The sequence below is a fragment of the Solanum dulcamara genome, chromosome 1 (assembly GCF_947179165.1).
Source record: "Solanum dulcamara chromosome 1, daSolDulc1.2, whole genome shotgun sequence".
Lineage (NCBI taxonomy): Eukaryota > Viridiplantae > Streptophyta > Magnoliopsida > Solanales > Solanaceae > Solanum > Solanum dulcamara.
The window spans coordinates 80,037,105-80,061,950 of record NC_077237.1 but is presented as its reverse complement, the minus strand read 5'-3'; the positions used below and the strand labels follow the sequence as shown (position 1 = coordinate 80,061,950).

At 33.9% G+C, this 24,846-nt stretch overlaps 2 protein-coding genes across 4 annotated transcripts; one reads left to right on the top strand and one right to left on the bottom strand.

Moving 5' to 3' along the window:
* Positions 1-1,584: 1,584 nt before the first annotated feature.
* Positions 1,585-2,435, bottom strand: LOC129889318 (pathogenesis-related protein R major form). The gene has a single exon (XM_055964577.1). The coding sequence runs from the start codon at positions 2,411-2,413 to the stop codon at positions 1,730-1,732; it is 684 nt and encodes a 227-aa protein (XP_055820552.1). The 5' UTR covers positions 2,414-2,435; the 3' UTR covers positions 1,585-1,729.
* A 14,882-nt stretch (positions 2,436-17,317) lies between these two features.
* Positions 17,318-24,568, top strand: LOC129879175 (uncharacterized). 3 transcript variants are annotated; one of them, XR_008764874.1, is made up of 10 exons: positions 17,319-17,490; positions 17,613-17,730; positions 21,511-21,638; positions 21,907-22,046; positions 22,160-22,228; positions 22,603-22,741; positions 22,898-22,960; positions 23,036-23,079; positions 23,429-23,666; positions 24,154-24,568. XR_008764874.1 is itself a non-coding variant. In XM_055953521.1 (9 exons), exons 1-9 carry the CDS (start codon positions 17,400-17,402, stop codon positions 23,513-23,515), a joined length of 858 nt encoding a protein of 285 aa, XP_055809496.1. In that variant the 5' UTR covers positions 17,318-17,399; the 3' UTR covers positions 23,516-24,568. The 3 variants fall into 3 exon arrangements, 2 of the variants coding, with proteins under 2 accessions (XP_055809496.1, XP_055809488.1); XM_055953521.1 differs by having other exon boundaries at positions 17,318-17,490; positions 21,511-21,617; positions 23,429-24,568; XM_055953513.1 differs by having other exon boundaries at positions 23,429-24,568.
* The last annotated feature ends 278 nt before the right edge of the window (positions 24,569-24,846 follow it).

The following is a 24,846-nucleotide window of genomic DNA, read 5'->3' as shown; positions in this document are numbered from 1 at the left end:
TAGTCTCCTGAGTTATTTCTGAACTAAGTATCTAAGTTGTGTAAGGCGATTGAATCAAAACTCATTCCTGAGTCATCATCTTCATATGGATCTTGAGCATCTTGGTAATTGTTTCTTTCATATTCTCCTTCGCCTGAACTTGGAGTTCTTTTTGGACTGTTAGCATCTTCGTCTGAATTAGGGACTAATCTATCATTACTGGGACTTGGATTGTCTGTGCTATAACATACTTGTCTTGTCCTTGAGTCTTGAAAAATTGTTCTAGAGTCTGCTTAATTATGGCTTCTATTTTGTTATTTTTTTCTTTTTTGAGATTATGTTTTTTCTGGATTTGTCTTGTTGGAAAGATTTAGGTAGTCTTCTTCGTGAGGAGGAAGACCCCTCATCTTCATTTTTTGGCAAAGTGACAACCACTAACAGATTTGATGAGTCTTTACCGACCACCTTTTGAACCAGAATAGTTGTATCTTTATCCGATACAGTGGATTTCTTAGCATTCAGAGGGGAATGCACACCCGTCTCAACCATTTTTAAGTGAGATGGAGAACTCATTTACGGATTCTGAGTACTTGTATCCGTTTTTGGTGCAAACTTGCTTTGGAAAGTCTTAAGTTGCTTCATTAGTCTCTTATTTTTCTGAATGAGGGCATCATTTTTTGCATTAAGTCTTTTTGAAGGCCTCAGTCATTGAAGAACAATGATCACAAAAAATTATTTTATCTGAGTCTTTCTGGATATTATATTGAGGAGTTTGGGATGGGTTTTGTCTGAGAGCTGGTGAAATATAGTAGTTTGGCCCAAGCATTCCTCTGGCGTAGTCTAAAGCTTCAATAAAATTATTAAAATCTTTGAAAAGAGAATTTTTAATCTCATTTATTGAGTCTACTACTTCTACCCACATTTGGAAAATACCGTTTGTTTTGCCATGTATAACTCCATAGTATTTAAACTTATTCTCTCTACTTTTTTCTGAAAAGTATTGACATAAGCATTAGAGGCAACAATGAAATGTTTAGTATCCTTCTTATTATAGCCTATTAATAAATTATCTACCAAACACTTTTGAGATTTGTCTAGTGTGCAGTCTGGCATTATTCTAAAAGATAAATTACACTGCGGGTAGGAGATTAAATTAAACTTACCAAAATGAATTCTCTCCATCATGTCTATAGTACTCTGAGGTCTAAAATTTACCTTACCTAAGAGAGTCTGAGCGTAAGAGTCTGGCTGGGTTATGCCCTTGCCTTTGTCTGCTAGCCAGTTGGTTTCATGCTGAAAAGAACATTACATTAGTTAGTTTTAAGTTGTAGCCTACTTAATTTATCTGTTAGATCGTTGTCTTTTCCTTTAACATATTCAAAAATAATATTTTTATAACCACACATTGATTATTGTGTAATTCTCTTATATATTTGTCAAAATACGTAACTTTATTAATTATTTATAAATTTTATATCCCTAATTTTTAAAAATTTAATGTCAATGATACTTTTAATGTGACGCACACGTGCATGACATGTACACTATACTAATTCTATCAATAATTCAACAGATATATATATATATATTCTTTATTTCTTAAAATCAACTGAATTCTTTATTTCTTAAAATCAACTGCATATGAAAGTGACAACATTGAACAAGACAACCCACTGGCTCTCTCCTCTGTCACTCTCTTTTATTCAATATAATATATAGTTCTTAGTACTATAGTTTAATTTTGTAGCCTTCAAGGGCAGAAGACAACCTTATAATTTGTACCAGCAGGACATGTAAACAAACTTGTTGGATCATCTTGTGGATAACTATAAGCATCTGGGCATTTTTCCTTGAAAAATCTCGAAAATCCAGTAGGTCCACATGACCCCGGCCCATTTGTACAACAATATTCGTTCGTCTTGAAAACCGTGCATGGATTGTTACACCCACCTGGTGTCCGTAGTTCGTTCGGGCATTGATCATTAATAGGTGCATTGCATATGAGATTACGACACCCACCATTGATTGGGCTGAATTCCATAGGGATGTTGAATCCATCGACTAGAGAAATATCGACAAAGTCCAAGTTATTGGGTTGGTTAAGTGCAAATTCAGCTAAAGTGTTGGGTGGACTACCATAACCTTGACATTCTAGCAACCCATTACAATCTCCAGTCTCACATTTGCCTCGGCCACTACCATCAAAGTTACAATTGGTTCGACCCCAAATGCGAGCCTGGATTGTTCCAGGATTTACATTAATGTTCCAAGATTGACCTGAGTCCAGTCGTCTGCCTCCCCCAGGGGAGGCAGCAGCCCAGACTGGATAGGTGCACCTATTGGTAATATCAAAAGTGGCAGCATGAGTAACAGATAAATAGTACTGGCCAAAGTAAAGGAAGACAAAAAGGGGGAAAAACTTGAGGAAATGCATATTACTTTCTTTTTGTGTGTGTTAAACTTGAAAATGTGTTTATTTTGAGACACTATCTATGGGTTTAAATAGCTGATTTAATGGCCTAATACGAGGAACTTTCATTGATTCTAACATCTAACAACCTCGGAAATTTCAAAGAAAATAATTTTCTTGTGGAAATTTGTGTTATAGTACTTAATTTATCAAAAAAATTTAATGTTAGTCCTTGTATTATCTACATAGGCTAGTTTATTTAACCTTCGGTTATTTAAAATGTGGAATGTTGATTCATCTGCTAGTGAATCCTCACAAATTCGACGAATTGTTAATTATTAAAATATTTAATTAATCATGCATTATGCTAGCTTTGTATTTTGTTTCAAGTCGTCACCTATTGTATTTTGTTAGGCATGCTAATTTCATTGACTTGGAAATTCTTAACTAAGCAAAGAATAATAAATTTGAAGTACTAAAATGTAGGAACTAGGAACTAGGGCAAGAAAAATAGTAATATCTTCATATTCAATCAAGGAATTTTGTAATAACATTATACATTTTAAATTTTAAATATGTAGTAATATCATAATATAATTTTCACTAATTAAGTTTAATTTTTTCATAAAAATTTCTTGATGAGTTTTCATTAATTTTATTTATTTGGGAGTTCGTATTACATGATATAAAAAATATTTATTTTGCTATGTCAATTTGTTTTAATGATAAATTTAGTTGACTGATTTTATATGTTGAAACAAAAGCCTAAATTGAGTGATTTTATAGATACAAAATAAAATTTAATAATTTTGTTAGATAAATTCTCAAAGTTGAGCAACTTTTCGAGATATTAACTCACAAAAATATTATGAATACTAGTACAAAAGAACTACTCTTGTTTAGCCAAAAATGGTACAGTTGAATATATTTAGGAAGCTTCACCACATTCTTTTATTTTCAATAATAATACTTAAGTCCGTATGAATGAATTTTCAGCTCAATAAATAGCGATAATGATGTAAGCCAAACTTACATAGAAATTTCAATATCTTTTAAATATCTGCTTTCAAACATGCTACGTGGAGATAAAAGTAGAAATTAAATAGTTACTAAAAAAAACATTTTTTAAATAATAAATTAATCAAAAAATAAATCAAATAAATTGAAATTGAATAAATATATTTCATCCATATAATTTATTTCTTGGACAAAAGACCACTCTGTAGCTAGTTCCACTAGCACAACAATATTCGTTAGTCTTGAAAATAGTACAAGGATTGTTGCATCCTCCAGCAGTCCTTAATTCATTCGATATGATGTCCCTCAATTTTAGATGCGATACTTAAATTATTATAAAATAGAATAAATAAAAATACACATTTTAAATGACAAATTGCGTGAACTACATGATAAATCGCGTGAGATTCATCTTGTAGGACGTATGTTTCTACTTATTCAATTTTATTATATATTGTTTAAGTGTCTACTCATGCATGCACGCCCGAAATTGAAGAATATAGATGCTAATTAAGACCAAATTAAAAGACACGTTTATGTATTATGCCTAAAAAATACTTGTAATAACTATACTCTCCCTTCATCCACTTTTTATTTATCCATTTCTACTTATTCAATTTAGAAAATCAAATGAATATTAAATGAGTAAAAATTGATGGAGGAAGTAACAAACAAGCTACGTCCATGTTTGCTAGTAGTATAGTGCATGTATTGATTGATTTTTCCACCAGGAATTATAAAGCCCTACAACATCTCTTCTCTCTCTTTTACTCTTTTTATGTACATTTTTTAATATACCGAATGAATATTATTTTGAGCATACCCTCCCCTCCCCCCCGTTATTAATAAGGCAGGTGCTTTAGTTAATCTAAGGTCATATTTAAATTAACTATTGAACGATAAACAACGTAACATATGAGCTAAACTATTAAGGAAAGACAATCTCAAAAATACTTTAGGGACATACTTAAACAAAAATTCGGAAAAGGGTCAAATCTGTAGTCAAGTCGTCACTTATTGTATTTTGTTAGGCATGCTAATTTCATTGACTTGGAAATTCTCAACTAAGCAAAGAATAATAAATTTGAAGTACTAAAATGTAAGAACTAGGGCAAGAAAAATAGGAATATCTTCATATTCATTGAGCGCAATCAAGGAATTGTGCAATGCCATAATACATTTTAAATTTTAAATATATAGTAATATCATAATATAATTTTTCACTAATTAAGTTTAATTTGTTCATAAAAAATTTCTTGGTGAGTTTTCATAAATTTTATTTATTTGGGATAAAAGTTTATTTATTTGGGATAAATAATTTATTTTGCTATGTCAATTTTTTTTAATGATAAATTTAGTTGACTGATTTTATATATCGAAACAAATACCTAAATTGAGTGATTTTATAGATACAAAATAAAATTCAATGACTTTGCTAAATAAATTTTCAAAATTGAGTAACTTTTTGAGATATTAATCCTCAAAAATGTTATGAATACTAGTACAAAAGAACTACTCTTGTTTATCCAAAAATGGTACAGATGAATTTTTAAGTGAGGTTTACAAAGCTTCACCATATTCTTTTATTTTCAATAATAGTACTTAAGTCCTCATGAATGATTTTTCAGCTCAATAAATAGCGATAATGATGTAAACCAAACTTACATAGAAATACCAAAATGAGAATCATAATTACAATTCAAACTGAACAACAATAATAAGAGATAGGCAATTTAAGATGTGGAAACAGGTTAAATAAAGAAAAATTGTTGAGTTTCCATAAATTCAAAACATGCAGAAAATACTCGTAGGACCTGAAAGTTAATTATATCAAAATTCTTACTAAACAACAAGTCTAAAAAAAAAGGATGCAACCCCGAAAATTTAGCAATAATAATGTCTGAAAGTCTAAGTCCGGGAAAGAGAGACCAAGATTAAGAAGAATTCATGGTAGCCTGAAAGAATTAGTTCACCCTTGAATTCTGTAAATCAAAGATCGTCTACTCGAAGTCTCTCAATAGCCGCCTGAAGATGCCCTGTACTCAATAAGGAAAATAAGGAAAGAGCAAATGCAGTATCAGTACACAAAACAATGGTGTGCTGATAGGATCACGCTGCTATTCTAGTAAGTGAGATATATAACAGAAAACTACAACACAGTAAACACGCATATATAGAATAGTTTGTCATCTCTTAACAGTACACATACATATATAAAAGTCAACAGTCTCAATTTTTATGAAACAATCAAAGAATAGTACTCTCATGGAACCAACACTCCACATATTAGTGTGTAGGAACGTGACACATGATCCAATGTTATGTCGGAATATGACATTCGATCCAAATAGTGTCAGAACGTGACTGTAGCATCCCCTTTTAGGAGAATCCACTTACGAAACAAAAACTAATTATTACTATTATTTTACACTAAAAAAACTTATTGAAATACGATATAGGAGTTTTATTTTAAAAAAAATAATTTTCAATTCAACAATACTGCAGGTCCATAAAATACACAAAACTTCAAATAAGTAATTATCACAAAAATATTATCTTTCTTCGTGCATAATGACAAGTCAAAATATAACCTAGTACATTGCATAACTTGAGTTAAAAGCACACTCTAAAATAACAAAATTAGTCACTTGGTTCAAGTTACAAGCCTTCAAAATTTCGTGCATAAGTGCCACACATGTATCATGTACAAGTCCCCAAAATAATATACAAAAACTAGATGTATATGCATATGTGATCTTCAAAAGAGCTCCCAAAAAATCTACTCCACATGGCCATCTTCATATCCCGTCTCGCACATCACCTACGATAGAAAACAACTATCGCTAAGCATAAAACTTAGTGGTGTATAACCTTTGGACTTAGAGCCATTAAAAATTCTCCAATTTTCTTTTTCATCATAAGCGGTTCAATAAGGTAGCATTAAGTCCAAGTGAACTAGTATATCAAGTATCAAATACAAATCTTGGAGAGTTTCAAAATATCAATACTAATATTCAAAGGCTTAAGTACCAAGGATGCTTATAATTCAATTCAAAAGAGTAGTCAAATAATCAATTTCACCCCATATGTACGTCATGCCTTCACACTAAGCACAATCAATATCAAGACGGACCGAAGCCCTGAAATCAAGAAGTGCCCATATCAAGAAGGGTCGTCACCCAATATCAAGAAGATCAAAGACCATGTTGAAAGTGGCTTTTCACTCGTACTAAAAAATGGACGAAAATCCATCGTCAAGAAGAAATGTAAATTCAAAGTCAAGATGAGCAAGATCTGAATCGAGAGGCATGCCAATATCGATGACAAGTCACCGTAACAAGAAGGACAAATTCCCAACAAGAATGCAAAATGATCAAGCAATTCGTACAAGTGGGCGATTCAGCAAAAGTTTTGCAATACTTGAGATAATAGTCATACCAAAATACAAAACAAGGAGTAAGGAAACAACCCAACAAAATACTTCAAATTTCAGAAAAATAAAATATTTCAAGTTCAAGTTTATACACGAACCTTGGCGTTTTAGCACACAACAAGTTCTACCACCACTCGAGGAGTTCAATTTCTCTATGTCATAGATCAATCAAAATCCACTTCGTCAAACAGTTCCTCTTAGCTTGTATAAGAGAATATACACCTTAAATATACAATCAAATATCTACTTAAGTTTAAAAGTTCCAGCATATCGAAACTAAACATAAAATCACTGAAAATCAACCCAAAGTATCAAAACGGAAATTCTGGGCAGCACTACTGTCTTGTATTGCTGCTCAGTTTCAAAGGGGTAAATGGGAGAATTAGGCTTTGTGTCCTCAAATAAAGTTATAGCTATATGTCTTAGGGTCATATACAACTTTGAATCACCCCTACAACAATTATGTAAAATAAGATATGCTCAAAATACCCACAGCAGTCCATGTAGGATGTTTAGACCAAAATCTGGGCAGCACCTCCCCTGTACTTCATCACCCTTTTTCGAGTCAATAAAAACAAACCTAGATTTTGGATCCTAAATAAAAGTTATAGCCCTATGAAATAACTTTCCGAAGCATCTTGAATCACTCAAAACTAAGTTTTACACAAGGAGTTATACTATAATTACTAACAGCAGTCCCAACCAAAAACGGGTTTACAAACAAAGTTTATACCCCCAATTTCGACACCAACAACTTATCAAGAACATCAACAACAATATAAACAATCATTATACTTTATAACTTAACTAATTTCACCCATTTAATCCAACCAAAACAGTCTCTAATCCATAAATTCTAACAAAGCCACAAACAAGTTTATAACACTATTTTCTCCGTTCTAATTCGTTAAATCTCTAAACAAGCTTGATAATAAGGAAAAAAAACACCTCAATCTTACCTTGAAATATAAGTCAACCACCTTAATACACTCCTTCTTCTCTGATTTTTAGCTCAAAGTGAAGACAACGCAACGTGCAACATTTTTCTCTTCACGAGCTTCGAAAATCGGGACTCGAATTTGGGTCAAAATGGCTTTTAATTCTCTCTTTCTCTCTCTCTCTATCTCTCTATGGTGTTCTGGAAGTGTCTTGAATGAAAGAAAAGAGATAAGGCTGAACTTATCTCTTACATGGTAAGAAATATGGGCTGACCCATCGGATTGGGCCAAACTTTCTACCCATCTTGACCCTTCTGCCTTACAATATTCATAACTTTTTATTCCGATGTCATATATAAGACTATGACCTATGGTTGGAAAGGTATTTCAATTATATACAACTTTCATTTTATGGGTTTTCCCAAATTTTCAAATTTTGATAGGTTTATGTCCTTCTGAAGTCAGATCACCCAAAAACAAAACTTAAAAAATATAAATATTTTTTTTTGAAGAAAAAAAATAATTCTTAAAAATAAATTGGGGTGTTACAGTGACACCTAATCCAATTATGTGTCGGAACGTGACATAAGATCTAATCAAACACAACACAATCACAACTACAATGAATAGTCTCAAACAATTATAAATACCAAGATTGGTTCATTGCATACAATTGATCCTAAAGAGTCATTTCATTAGGTTCGCTTCATCTTTCCCTATTCACACACACATATGCATACAATGGATTGATTAACAAGCACATATAACACAAACAGGAAGAAAAACCATCACCTACCTCAAAACCAAGCCTTGAAAACTCTAAACAGATAGAGCTTTCCCTTTCCAAAGCCATTCGATTTATTCTTGATCTAAAAAGAATCACACATATGTAAAGGATCAATAAAATGACATAATTTATCCAGATTATAACAAATTACTAACTCTTGGCCAATTTCATGATCCTAATGCCAACTAAGGCCTTTTCCACCATTAATTCCAGGTCAAAACCCTCCTCCAATGATAATCAAACATGATTCTAAGTTCTATGAATCGAAATACGGATTAGGAGAGTAATTAACTTACCTTTGGAGCGAGAATTCATGAAAAAATGATAGAGAACTACTCTAGATAGCCTCTTTGCTCTTAAGAATGGTTTTTGCAAAAAAAAATGACAGTTCTGCGGTGTTTCCTCTTTTTGCCCAGACTAACCCACCACAGTGAGCCCCATCCCGCCATAGCGGCCCCTCCATGGCGTAATAATCCCACTCTGGCGGGATGCATGAAGACAGAACATTGATATTTAAGTCCCAGGCTCTCATTTTGTAACACATCCTCAACCTATAAAATTCTAAATTTAATACTTCACGCCAAGATCAATTATGGGAGTTCTACTCGCCCGAATAAGATTTTGTAAAGAAATACATGCTCCAATCCCTTATCCATTATCGAATTACTCTAGACCTCGCCTGATGCAAATTTCATCCGAGTCTAGCCTAGGCTAAAATTTTCAAGTCACTACTCAGAAGTTTTCTGGCCCAATTTCCTTCCTCATTGACCTATATAACGACAAGAATAGGTATTACAATAAATATCAATTTATCCATTTAGAGTCACAGTCTTAGCATTACGGTTAAGCACAACATAGTAGAGGGACAACCAAGTAATGCCTAAGATCACGTCAAAATTGGTCATATCTAAAATTATTAAGTCAGCTCAAGTCTGAAAATCCATAAACAAAATAGGAAAAAAACAACAGACATGAGTGACTGTGACACTCTCCAAGAGGGGTAGAAATATAGACGGGGGGATCAAACACATCACAAATCGTATCAAATCCTAAAGAAAATTATACTGACACATATGAATAAGTAAAGCCGGATCAAATAAAACATTAGTCATCCGGTTATAGATAAGAATAGTATCTTTGATTACTGCATCAGACGCGTTAGCCTCGGTCTTTCCCAAAAGGGCATAAAACTGAGTTTTGTCATCTTGGAGGGAAACCTCTCTGCCTGGCTACACTGCTCCTCGACCTGCATTATTATTTCCTTGGCCTCTACTGCCTCTTTGGTTTCCTCCTCGCCCACCTTATGAATGTCCTATGCTAGTATTACCTCCACCCATCGGTACCCCTACTCTAATCTGATGCGGAGTGGAATCAGCTACACGAGGGTGAGGACACTCTCTCCTCATATGTCTTGACTCTCCATAATTAAAACTATCGTGCTTAAAGGATGGCCTGCTCCCAGGAGCGAATAAAGCTCCCTGGACCTCCTGGTTAGGATTCTATTGTAGAGTACCTAAGTAACTCTCCATAGAAGTGGTCATAGCTATCTGAATTTTCCTAGCTGCAATTACCGGTCTGCCTGATCTTCTGAAATAAAAGCCATAAAAGTTACCCGCATTTTTGGGCCTCTTAGTCAAAGTCTTGGCATGTTCATCTCGTTGAACTCCCTTTACATTCTTCACAAAGTCTATAACTTCATTAAAGTCTTTACCTGCAGAGGTTATATGGAGAGAAAATACCTGCAACTCGGGCTTCAATCCCTTCATGAATAACCTGATCCTACCCTTCCCTATAGTCACCAACTGAGTAGCATATATATTAAAATTTAATATATATGTATCTTAGGTTTAAGTCTTTCTGAGTGAACAAATGTTGTAGGCTGCAATGGTTAGTAAATATTTTACACTTGACACTATAAAGGTAATGCCGCCAAATCTTTAGAGCAAACACTACCACTTCCAACTACAAGTCATGCGTCGAGTAGTTCTTCTCATGAACCTTCAACTACCGCGAGGCATATGATATCACATTCTTATCCTACATCAGCATAGCACCCAATCCTAAAAGTGATACATCACAATAAAAAGATCTTTACTTTCAACTGGCAGGGATAGAATAGGTGTCGTAGTCAAAAGAGTCTTGAGCTTTTGAAATCTCTCTTCACATTTATCAGTCCACTCAAATGGTACCTCCTTCTGAGTCAACCTTGTTAAATGAGTGGCGATAGAAGCAAAGTTCCTCACGAACCGGCGATAGTAACTCACAAGTTCCACAAAGCTTCTAACTTCAGTTACAAAGTTGGGCCGGCCCAGTTCTTGACTGATTCAATCTTTTAGGGATTTACCATTACCCCCTCTTTTGAAATCACATGCCCCCAAAAGACAACCAAAGATAGCCAAAATTCTTACTTAGAGAATTTTACATATAGTTTCTACTTTCCTAAGACATCTAGAACAATACAAAGATGATCTATGTGTTCTTTCTTACTCTTCGAATAGACCAAAATATCATTTATAACACAATTACAAAGGAATTCAGGAACGACTTGAACACTTCATTCATCAAATTTATGAAAGTTGTAGGTGCATTGGTCATTCCAAACGACATTAGCAGAAACTCTTAACACCCAAACCAGGTTCTAAATGTTGTCTTGGGCACATCCTCAGGTTTAATCATTAGTTGATGGTACCCATTCCTTAGATCAATTTTTGAAAAGATTGATGCACTCTGCAACTAGTCAAAAAAATCATCTTAATGAGGCAATGAGTAGTTATTTCAAATGGTTACCCTATTCAGCTGTCGATAATTGATACATATTCCTATACTACCATTCTTTTTCTTAACAAATAGGACCGGAGCACTTTGCAAAAAAGCCCTAGGATAGATAAAACCTTTATCAATGAGTTCTTGGATTTGAATTTTAAGCTCTTTCAATTTTATCGGAGCCATGCGATAAGGAGTAATAGAAATTGGGCGAATTCCCGATATCAAATCAATGCAGAAATCTATATCTTTATCAGCAAGTATACCAGGTATATCGATAGAAAACACTTCCTTGAATTTAGACACTACAGAAATAGACTCAATACAGGAAGACCCAACATCAACATCCCGAATATGAGCCAAATATGCCAAACAACCCTGCCCTACCATTTTTTTAGCCCAGAGAAAGGATAAAATCTTAGCTATTTAGGCTTGTACACCTCTTCCAACTCTAACCTTTCCCTATCCGAGATCTCTAGAGTCACAATTTTAGCATTACAGTTAAGCACAATATAGTAATCAATTCATGCCTAGGATCACATCAAAATTGGTCATATCTAAAATTAACAAATCAGCCCAAGTCTGGAAACCCATGAATAGAATAGAACAATCACGATAGACATAACTAACTAAGACAAACTCTCCAATAGGGGTAGAAACATGGATGGGGACATCAAGCATATCACAAATCATATCAAATCCTAAGGCAAATTGTACTAACATAATATAAATAAATAGAGTCTGAATCAAACAAAACAGTAGTCATCCGATCACAGACAAAAATAGTACCTGTGATTATTGTATCAGACGGCTCAACCTTGGTCTTTTCCCAAAAGGCATAAAACTAAGCCATGTGTCATCCTAATGGGAACCTCTCTTCTTGGCTACACTGCTCCTCAACCCGTATTACCATTTCCTCAGCCTCCATGACCTCTCTGGTTCCCTCCTCGCCCTTTTTATGGACATCCTCTGCCATTATTACCTCTATCCATCAATTGCACTGCTCTGATCTGCTACGGTACAAAATCATCCATATGAGGGTGGGGACACTCTTTCCTCATATGTCTTAGCTCTCCACAATTAAAACAGTCGCGCTCAAAGGACGACCTTTTCTCAGGCGCGAATGAAGCTCCCTGGATCTCCCAATTAGGATTCTGTTGTGGAGTACCTGAGTAACTACTTGTAAAAGTAGGCATAGCTGACTAAATTGGTCGGGCTGCAATTGTTGGCCTGTATGATCCTCTGGACTAAGAGCCATGAAAATTACCCGTATTTTTGGTTTTCTTAGCTAAATCTTGGTCTTACCATCTCGTCGAACTCCCTCTACTTTCTTCACAAAGTCTGTCACTTCGTTAAATATTTTACCTGCAGAGGTCATATGGACAGACAATACTTGTAACTCGGGCTTCAATCCCTTAATGAACAACCGAATCCTCTCATTTTCTATAATCACCAATTGAGTAGTATATCTAGACAAGTCATGGAATTTAGCCTTATAAGCAACTACTGTCAAACCACCCTACTCTAAAGCCATAAACTCACCCTTTTTGCGATCCTTCAAGGTTTGGAGTATATTAATGTGTCGCATATTTACGATACTTTAGATGCTCAAAATGGTGAATTAATGTGCGTTGCAAGCATATTTCTGTAGATATGATCTATGTTTCATTTATGTTGCAGAAAAACTAAGTCGTACACGAGTTTGAATGTTTTTTGTGGGTCTGAGTATTGTTTTGCTGAGGAATGAGGAGTACGAGCCTCACCACAGATCATAGTGCCTTTCACATGTTGTGGTGGTTGGCGTAGTTGATAAGAGAAGGAAGTTGTGCTGGAGGATTTGATGAAGTATAACTCCAAGGAACCCACCACAGACCATAGTGCCTTGTACGGGCCGTCGTGGATGTCATAGTGCTAACCTTGTGAAGAGGTTGTTGTTGTAATTTTGTCCAAGTGCAACTCCACGGAACCCATCACGAGCCGTGGAGTCCACTACGAACTGTATTATTTGATCGTAAAGGCTGAGGGAAGAAATTGGAAAATTGGCAAACGATATCACCATGGACTCCAGTACGGATCGTATTCAGCACCACGGGGTGTGATGATTGCCCATGAAGATATCAAGGTGAAGAAGCCAAGTTAAACACCACAGAAGCAGGACCACGTACCGTTAACTCTAGTACGGCCCGTAAAGACCCAGCGTGAAAAGTGTCTACTTAAGTTTTTCTAGTTTCTTTAGGATTTAATTTTGTATTCTACAAATATCCAAATTTATTTTATTTTTAGTGTTCCGCATTTTATTAGTTTTTTGAGTATTTTGTGAACATATTGAAGATACACTCTAATACTTTTTGAGATTGAATCTTGAAATATCATTTTGATTTTCATTCTTGATTCGTGGTTCATGTGTTTGATTCAAGGTTTAATTCTTCATTCGTGTAGTTATTGATTCATGAATTCTACACAAATTCTTCTTCTTTTACTTACAATCATGAGTAGCGAAGCCCACAACTAAGGTTGTGGGAACCATAACAACTTAACTAAAATAGGCAAAACGTAGGATTGATATTCATGATTTATTTTTGCATGTGTTGTGATTTCTTCATTTAAAAGTTTTTCTTAGTGAGTGCACTTATTAAGAACTTGCCCATATTCATTGCTTGGCCGAATGGGAGGTAGTGATTAGGAAAAGACTATCAAAACAGTAATTCAAAGAGTCTGACTTCGAAAGAAGGGATAAACTTCGTTTAAGTTACTTGAGACCGGGAGAAGATAGTACTCTAACATCTAGAGCGAAGCTTAGTAAAGCATACATTTTGAGATCGGAAGGAGATGAATGAGATACGTCTAAGAAGGATCGAGAGGTGAATTAGATGTTACCTAACTCGCTAAATTTTGCATGCAATGCATTGAATGATATCATGAACACAAATTGTCTATTAAGTCACATGTCGTGGGGAACATAATCCTAGCTAAATTCTCATATTGTTCACAACTTAATTGATAGTTACTTTGTTGAAACATCATTGTGTTACTAAATTAAATAACAAAACACCCCATTTACTTTATGCACTTTATTTTTGGGAAATAGCTACTACAACTGAATAAGTGATAGCTAATAGCCATGTTTTGACCTATTCCCTGTGGGTTCGATCCTGACTCTTAGTTGGATAAAATATACTGCTAACGATCGTCTATATCTCATTCGAGAGGTATAATTGAGAGTTATTATATATACTTCTCTAGGAATAAAGCATGGAACTAAACCCAGGTGAGTGGGGGCAAAACTGGTAAGCGACATTCCACATAGGTCCTCTACCACTATTTGGCTTTACCTTGAAGTTGAAAGGTCAGGAACGCAACCTATACTGGTGGAATATACCCAACTTGTAAAACCTATCATAACAGTCAAGGATGAATTCACAGTCATCCTCAGTCTCAAAACCTTGGAAAATTGGGGGCTTCAGTTTTAGAAACTTAGTCAATATATCATGCTCAGTGCCAGAATTTGTTTTCCTGAGAAAAGGTCCCCTCCTTCAATATCATGATTGGGTCCATTTCTGGGCCCATAAGGGAACAGAAGAAGGTATCAGTGCCCAACATTCCATCCGTCTGAGGAACTGCCACAGCAAATGGACGAGCAACTAGAGCTTGGGCAATGGGCATTGTGGAAATGTTCCAGTGTCGTCCAATCCACTCAAGAAATTCATGATCAACTTAGCTAAATTGGGGTTAGAGAGGGAAGACCTACAAACCTAGCATGTGCATCCTCCACCTGTTCAGCATCCTCTTCTACCTCAACCTCCACATCCTATTCTACTCCATCCTGGGGTGCGGGAAGGGCTTCTTTTCTAGGTATATCCTCAACTTAATCTTTCCCCCGGCGGGCGCTGCCCTTTCTCCTACCTTTGCCTCGGCCATGCCTCTAATGGTTGGCTCTTCCTCTAGAAGAAAAGTACACACGCCTCCATACCATTCTAAAACATGGAGGAGGCGTTATAAAACATGTTAACCATTTGCGGAGAAGAGCTTGAAAGCGATTAAATATTAATTTGGTTCACCAAATACCCATTGGAATCAAGTTATAATACGAAAAAAGAGAAGATAGAGAATTTTTTTCCTAAAATTCTGTAGCCTCTAGAAGAAAAGTACACACGCCTCCATACCATTCTGCAAGACTTTACTAGACTTATTTTGGTACAATGAGATCAACAAATCTAGGACTCTGATATCAGTTTTTTCATGATTCTGACCCACCGTGATTGACACCCACTCTAACTCTCTGGTAGGAGAACAACTACTATAACCCAAAGAACAACAATAACAAGAGATAGGCAATTTAAGATGTAGAAACAAGTTAAACAAAGAAAAAGTGTTGAGTTCCCATAAACTCAAATAACGAAGCTAAAACATGCAAAAAATACCCCTAGAACCTGAAAGTCAATTGAACTAAAACTCTTATTAAACAACAAGTCTAAACAAAAGGGGATTCAACCCCCAAAATTTAGCTATAACAATGTCTGAAAGTCTAAGTCAGGGAAAGAGGGACCAAGATTAAGAAGAATTCATGGTAGCCTGAAAAAATTGGCTCACCCTTAAATTCTGTAAATCAACAATCATCTACTTGAGGTCTCTCAACAACCGCCTGAAGATGCCCTTTACTCAACAAGGAAAAAGCAAGTGCAGTATCAATATACAAAACAACGGTGTTCTGATAGGATCACACTGCTATTCTAGAAAGTGAGATATATAACAGGTAACTACAACACAATAAGCACACACATATATAGAATACTTTACCACTTGTCGTCTCTTAACAATACGCATACATATACATAGGTCAATAGTCTCAATTTGTATGCAACAAACAAAGAATGGTTCTCTCATGGAACCCACACTCCACCTGTTAGTGTGTCAAAACGTGACACCCGATCCAATTATGTATCAGAATGTAACACCGATCCAATCAAACACAACACAATCACAATTACAATGAATAGTCTCAAACAGTTATAAATACCAAGAACAGGTTCTTGGTATTTATTCTTAACCTTTATTTTTTTATGTGATTCCATTCAATTTTTTGTATAATTTATTTATTTATTCATTAGCATAATTTTGTTAGTATTCTAATTTTAAACTAAAGTAGAATTCATTGTTGAATAAGATTATAGTCTTACATTTTCCTTTTCTTGTTAACTATATTTATGTACGTTATGTTGAAATTTGACATAAAAGTATTATGTTAAAAAAAATTGTTTTGAATTTGGTACTTATGTTATATTTTTGGTTTTATTTATTTTAGTAGTATTGACTTGATATTTCACATTGCAAGTCATTTAATTTTTAGTTAGACTTGATAGATTATTTTTTTGTCAATATTTTAATAATTTTATGACATTATATTTATAATATTAACATTTTTATCAAACATGCTTTTCATGATGTTCATAAAAATCATGTCTTTTTTAGTTTTTTCAATTAATTTAATTAAGATATACTAATTTAAAAAATATAAATTAATTATTTTTTATAATATTAATTAAGAACATATGTTTATTAATTAATATAATTTTAAAAGACAATATATATATATATATATATATATATATATATATATATATATATATATCTTAAATATTTAATTTAATATTATTTATAAATACTCCTATTTGTCTGATATAAAATTTTAATTTTATATAATTAGTTTTTATTTTTAAAATTTGATATAATCTGATGATTGCAGTTATACAACCAAACAATACACTTGTAGTTATAATGTATTTATATTGTGATAAAAAAATAAGTCATTGTAATTACTAGGTTATGTAATTATACCAATTTCAATTACTAGGCAATTTTTCAAACATGCCCGTAGTTTAAATATATTTTTTGATCTTTTTCCGTAAAAAAATTAACCAACAAAAAATAGTAGTATTTAGCGCCATTCCAATTGACTCTATTTAAATGAGTATTTTTCCTAGTCCACCCATTTCACTTGTAAAGTATCTCAATTTTTTTTTTTTTTATAAATGGGACGATGAACCTTAGGTCCCTACTCCACACAAAATCAAAATGCAGATTCATCATACTCAAACCCTAGTTTCTTCCCCTAAACCCTTCAATTTAATTCATTTTTCAGTTAAGAAAACCCCCAAATTGAATGGTAATTTTATGGTTTTTTTTTAGTTTCTTCTTTATATTAATGGATTGTCCAAGTTTCAGTTTTTGAAATTGCAATTTTATGGTTATCCATAGTAATTGTTAATTCCTCTGTTTCCTCTGCAGTTGCAGCTTTGGGGAGTCGTGTTTTGAAGGCAAATGAGGGTTTGAGATGCAAGAACCGCAATGTGATATGCTCGGCTGCTGATCGACGGAGTTTTGATAATGATGCGAAACGGAAAAGGTTCCTGCACTTTCCCTCTTCTTAAAGTTTATACACATACTGAGTTGTGAATTGGATGAAGTAAAAAAAAAAAGAACATGTGTTGTTGCCCTCATTTAGTAAGGGATTGATAATATAGGAATGTAGCTCCATTGTTTGAGTCTCTAGTAATCAGCATATGACTTCAGTAATTTAAATTTATTTAATCAAGGATAAGTTGTCGTACTGATGTGCAATAATCTCTTGGCTTATTTGAAATATAATATAATGTAAAAGGGGAAAAGGATACTCAGTATCATCCTAAATTTAATTTGATAACAGTAGAAGCACCCAATGGTGTGGCTTAGTTGGTTGAGAACCATGAGGTATGGTGTTCAAATCCCAGTAGAGACAAAAAAAACACTAGGTGATTTCTTTCCACATGTTTTAGCCTATTCGATAGAGTTAACTAATATATATTGCTGGAGGGAGGTATGATGTGGAATTAGTTGAGGTGGCCCCGACACCACGATTATAAAAAAATGATAACAGCACAAAAATTCTACGTTTCTCTTTTGTCTTGCAGCGTGCATTGTTTTATACTTATCTTGAATCTTTAGATTTTAATGAGTCTTGCATCGGTTATCTTTAGCTTGAAAATTCTAGATTGTGAAAATCTTCTCCACATATCTAGTGTAGAATTTTTTTTCCTTTGCTTTTTGTTCATATTTGGTAAGGGGTGCACATTTAAGAACGTTTGCAATGCAAGATGAGAATAATTAAAAGGGAAGCCCAGATCCGATGCATCCTATTTTCACATAGGGTCCGGAGATGGGTTACCCCAAGGGGTTGTAATGCATGCAATCTACCCAGACGCAAGTATTAGCGGCTAATTTCAGAACTCGAACCCGTGATATTGTTGGGGAACACAGGTATAATAACAACAATAATATAATATTTATTAAGCGAGTACAAGTAGTACTTGAGTCGTGCTAGACACTGTTCTAAGAAACTAATTCAGCGATGTAAAATGTTTCTCTATGATTAAACAAGTCTTCTCTATAAGAGGAACAAGACCAATAAAATTTAATTTCAAAAAACATAGCAAGACTTGTTTAATCATAGAGAAGACTTGCTTAGAAATAAGGATGATGCATTTTATGCTTTTATTTATTATAAAAACAAGATTGAAAATCAACTTAGTAGAAAAATTAAAAGAATTAGATCGGATAGAGGTGGAGATACTTATCTTTGAATGCTTTTTATGAAGAAGAAAGAATTGTTCATGAGGTAACTCCATCTTATTCGTACCCCTCAACTCTTTAGATCTTAATGAGTCTTGCATCGGTCATGCGGCACTATTGATTATTTTAATACATTTGCTCTAGTGACTAAAATCTCTTCTATTCTATTTCTAATTGCCTTAGTCTCTATTCACAAGTTTTTTATTCATCATATGGATGTTAAACACAACCTTTTTAAATGGTGATTTAGATGAAGAGATTTATATAGTTCAACCTGAGATATATATATTATTCCTGGAAAAGAAAATAAAATTTGTAAATTAATGAAATCACTTTATGGCCTTAAACAAGCTCCTAAACAGTGACATGAGAAATTTGACCAATTCTTAATAAGAGATAGTTTTTCTTTTCCGTTGAAGTGGATTAATATGTTTATACTAAAGTGATAGACAATGGTTATGTCATAATATGCTTATATGTTGATAACATGCTTATAAATGGTATAAGTTTGAATATTGTGAAAAGTACCAAATAATCTGTCTACTAGTTTTGATATGAAAGATCTGGGTGAAGTAAATATGATAGTAGGGAGTGAAGATGAGATAATGTTGTCACAAGAATATTATGTGGAGAGACTTATTATAAAGTTTGAATGTTTTGAGATGATACCTGTAGCCATTTTTTATGATGGTAGCTCTCCATTGAAAAAGAATAAAGGTGTACTAGTTGCTCAGTCTAAATATGCTCAGATTATTGGGTGTCTGATGTATTTAATGAATTTTACTAGTCTTGATATAGCCTATGATGTGTGTATACTGAGTAGATATAATCTAAATAAAGAACGTTGGTCTACACTAATTAGGCTAATGAAATATTTGAGAGGAACCATGAATTATGATATCCTGTATAGTGGATTTCCTTCTACATTAGAAGGGTATTGTGATGCAAATTGAATCTCTGATTCAGATGAGACTAGTGGCTATTTGTTCACCTTTGGTATTGGTGCAATATCGTGGAAATCAGCTAAACAAACAATCATTGCTAGACAAGTATGGAGTCAGAGTTTGTACCTCTGGAGCTAGCTGGTTCTGAGGCTGAGTGACTAAGAAATTTCTGAGTGAATATCCCTTTAATAAAGGATGCGTTGCCTCATGTGTTTATGCATTGTGATTGTCAAGCCGCAATTGTTATTGCGAAGAATAAATCGTATAATTGTAAGAGCAGACACATGAAATTGAGACATGATGTCGTTAAACATTTGCTGAGAGATGGAATAGTTTTTATTGATTATGTGAAGTCAGAAATAAATTTGGCCGATTCTCTGACTAAACCTCTGGGAAGAACACTAATTCTTCAAACCTCAAAAGAGATCGGGTTAAGGCCAATATGATTGTCAATAAAAATGGTTACTCAATCTATGCGATTGGAGATTTCATGAAGTAGGTTCATATGGGTAATAAGTAATAACAATTCGACATTGACATTGCGCACTAAAAAAAGTGCTTGAACTGCTACTAGTTGTGAGGATGAGTTATTGGCTCTTAATGAATTCATAATCCTTAAGGATGGTGTATTTAAAATAGTATACACTTGATGAATTCACCTTACACGAGAAATGGAGTAGGCCGCTCCTATGAGGTTTTGGCCAAGTTTCTAGAGTTCTCATGAATAACTAGGCATGCGCATGGCCTATTGGCGCAAAATCACATTGAATAACAAAATATGGAGGTCAAATATGATTGGTAAAATCTCTAACTTACAATAAGAATTATTGGTTCATCGAAATGTTATATTTCACCAATAATTTTGTAAGTTAAATTTTGTTGGTCTAAGTTTGGTTCATAGTCGAAAAGATACTAAATCAATTGCATTTTGATCATCAAATCTGGCAAGTCTTACCTCTTGACTCCATCTTTTAAAATATGTCGAGATTGTTGAAGATATGTTTATTTTAAAAAGGTTTCTTGTTGCCAAAGTTTGACATTGCACGTGATAGCCTTTGGCCATGGTATGACAAAGATTGACAAAGAAAAATATCATCCTTCAGATAAGTATTATCTTCTCACTCACCGCCTTTTGTATAGCTATATAAGCTAAACTTCTCTTCTCTATAAGATATATAGTTGAATAGTCTTTAGTACAAAAAAATAAATGGGATACTAATGTTTATTGATGCCATGTGATAACATTGTCAAAACATGTGAAGGGCCATACCATGGCCCAAGGCCATCGCGTGAAATGCCAAACTTTGGCAACAAGAAATCTTTTAAAATAAACATATTTTCAACAGATATATAGGTCATGAAGACAATTTTACTCATTGCTCCAAGTCTCCCCTTCCAAAGATGAGGATAATTGTAAGAGAATTTTCATTAAAGAGAAACTTCCTGGAATTGTTGTTGTAATAATGGGTATAACTTAATCAACTACTCTGCCAGTAAACTTAATTGAAATATACAATTTCTTTCAGCCGTATATTGCAACCTTGAATGTAGTTTAGATCTTGTTATTGTTTCTTTTTGTATTATGTTTACTCAAATTGTTCTTGAAAAAACAATACTTGTTTTGTTGATTGCAGAAAAGTAGTTGAACATGTGTGTCTACTGAAAGGGAAGGGGGACTTATCCGAAGAACAGGAGAAAGATATGTTGGATTACCTTTATACAACCCAATATCAAATGGGTGGTATTGTTTCCATCTCATTAGGTCAAAGTTACTTCTTGTTTGACTTCTGCATTGATATAATAAGGGCTGTGAGTTTTTGCCTTTAATCGTGCTCTGTAGAATATTACTCGAGTTCTTTAATTTGTTGTACTTATGCTTCTCATCCTGAACAATTCTAAAGCTTGTTTTACTCACAGAGAAGCTTCACTTCTGTCTCCTTTCAAGTTTGTTTTGCATGAAGTCGGGAAATGATGCCTTTTGTGGTGTCTATTTTGTAACTGTTTGTTTAATATTTTATTTCCTTCTGTAGGACGTGTCTCTGGTGGGAATGATGATAAATATAGCCACTCTATCTACATGCGCTTTCAAAGAAAGCAGGATCTATTGAAGTTTTATGAGAATCAATTCTATGTGGGTGTCCTCAGGGACCATGTTGTGCCTTACTGCCATGTATGCCCTTACATGTAAAGAACAAACTCCTCTGTGCCATTTGATTTGTATACTTTAGTTGCGTTGTAGATGAAGTCCATATCCTGAAACTTTTCAGTTTTACATGTTGACAGGAGATTATCAATGCCGACTTCGAGTCTGAAGTAGAAGATGACATGCTGTCAATATTTCGAAAAGGGGAGGTTGAAACATATCCATTTATTTGAGTCTCGCTGGATGTTTGAATTATGTAGTTCGAGTTGTTATTCCCTTTGGCCTTTCAATTGATTGATTTTCTGATATACTTAATGCGGGATAGGCTAATCACCAGACTTCTTCTGAAATAGGTCAATTGTTGATCCCCAATAGTGAGGCTTACCTTCATACCTATTTTTTTTCACTCTTTAATATGTCTATTACTTGGTGTTTTCAAATTTGACAAGAGAGCTTTCTCAAACAATCCAACCTATCTTTCTATTGCCCGTCTTTCAGTAGTTTTATAATTTGCTAGCAAGCATTAGTGCACAGATAGGTTTTTGGTATTAAAATGAGATATTTATTAGTCTTTGGGTGGCAGGAGTTCAACTATGGTGTTGAGCTTGTACTTCTCATAGCATTTTGTAAGAGTTCTTTGGATGGTCCTGCCGAAGATGCTCTGCTCGCTCTGTCAAAGCTGACAATGGATTTCCCATCCTTGATCGTTCAGGCTACCATCGGTAATCCTGGAATATTTTTTTACTGATGATGTTCTTATATGTAGATTTTCCCCAATTGGCATGCTGTATTTTCTTGTCCTCATTACTTGTTCCAGTGGTGCTATTTTCTCTGCCAGTTCCTCATCACCTCATAGAATTATTACTTTTCATTTTCAGGTTCAAATTTTAACATTTCCAGTGCAGAATATACTCATGGTGTAGTAATACGATTTCGCTCTTGTGAGCTCTCATCTTTTTTCCTTTAACTTACAATTTGAAATGTTTCCAACATCTAACCGTGCATTTATTAATCAGCGGAGGCCTTCCAGATGTTCATGAACAGTTCAGAATACAATAATGTAAGTGCGCTCAATCTATGGCAGGTTTTCCAATCTTGGAATCACTATCGTAATACATTATTTGTCAGTTGTCACAAAAGTCAACATATTCCAATGGAATCACTCTGTAATGTTTATATTTATGTTCAAAGCCTCTTTTAATGTTTAGGTGATAAGATAGATTAAGTTTCAAAATAACACTTCCTATAACATGTCTTGATTTACTATCATTATCATAACATGTCGAAATCATTGGTTTAATGATTTTGTAGTTTAAAGGAAGCTAGAAGTAGCTTTTTTCCTAAATTTCGTAACTTGATGATGATGAATCTAGATGCCAAAATCTGAACGCTTTGTTTATTGAAAGCAGATGTGGAGATCTAAATTTCAGCCAATTGTCCAAAAACATCTTTCTGTTCATTTTTCAATTGATCCAGTGGGCACAGAGCTTATGTAGCAAAAATTCATCCCATTGCTGGTTCACTCGTGCTTCTTTGACCTGAGTTACATGTAAATCTTTTAAACATCTTATTTCTTATATTGACCAACCATGGTGCCTTTGAGATGCCTTTATTACGCGTTGAATGCTTCTTCTGGACAATCAGCAGGTTAGCATCTAAAACACTACATTATTTATATGTGTTCTGTTCAGCTTTGCCTCATCAACTACATTATTTAGTGATTATGTAGCATCTTTTATGGCTTTTGCATCATTTTTCTGTTTTAACTGAACTGGAAATAATCTCTTCCAGTTAGTAAATCACTGTAATACAACATGTTTAGTTGCATGACATACATGCTATGTATACGGTAGTATAAATTCAATGGCTTGTGTAATCTTGTGGTCGTTAGGCTCCAGTTACTTACTTGAAGATCTTGCGGGAAAGCAAAATGTGTTAACATATTCAGATATTCTACTAAAGATTTTTTTCCAGAATGTTAGAAATAAGCCTCGTTGAAAGCCCATCTTTTTAGTTTTTATCAAGGAGCACAGTAGCAAAACTATGTAGCGGACTTTTGATTTCGAGGGTCGAAGAAGTCATTTTTTGAGATCCATTAAATAATTTTGCATCTTTTATGTGTTTCTCATGGCAGACATAATTCTCACGGGTTAGGGAAAAAGTTAATCTTTCGATTGCCTCATATCAAGATTGTCATCCATCTCTGAATTCACCTCAAAATACTTCAAAATGAAATATTGGACTGCTTGGAGAACTTACTAATAGAATCTTCTTATGTGGATGTAATATAGTACACATTATTTTTAAAAAAAAATTGTATCACATCTGATGGATCGAAAAGCTAACTGGCTTCTTCACCAGTAAGGCTATTATTGCTTAAATTGTTTATTAACCAAGCTTAGATTGAAATTAAGGAAGATTAATTTAGCTTATTTGCTGCTTTTGAATCTAGCTAGTTGACTTCTGTGCATCAGCCACAGTTTTTGTTTTGAATGGACATAGTTTAATCAAAGTCAGTGAGTGATCCCAATGTGATTGGTTATTAGCTACTCCATCTATTTCAATCTGTCTGTCTTACTTTTCTTTTTACTCTATTTAAAAAGAAATATCTTTCCTTTTTTTGGTCCAACTCTTTGATTTCAACTTTCCACGTAACATGTTTAAGACCATGAGATTAAAAGACATTTTTGTACATTCTACATACCTTTAAATTAAAGATCACAAGATTCAAAAGTCTTATTTACTTTCTTAAACTCTGTGTCAAGTCAAAACGAGACAAATAAATTGAAGTTGGAATAAGTTACAAAAGATATATATTTTTTAAAGA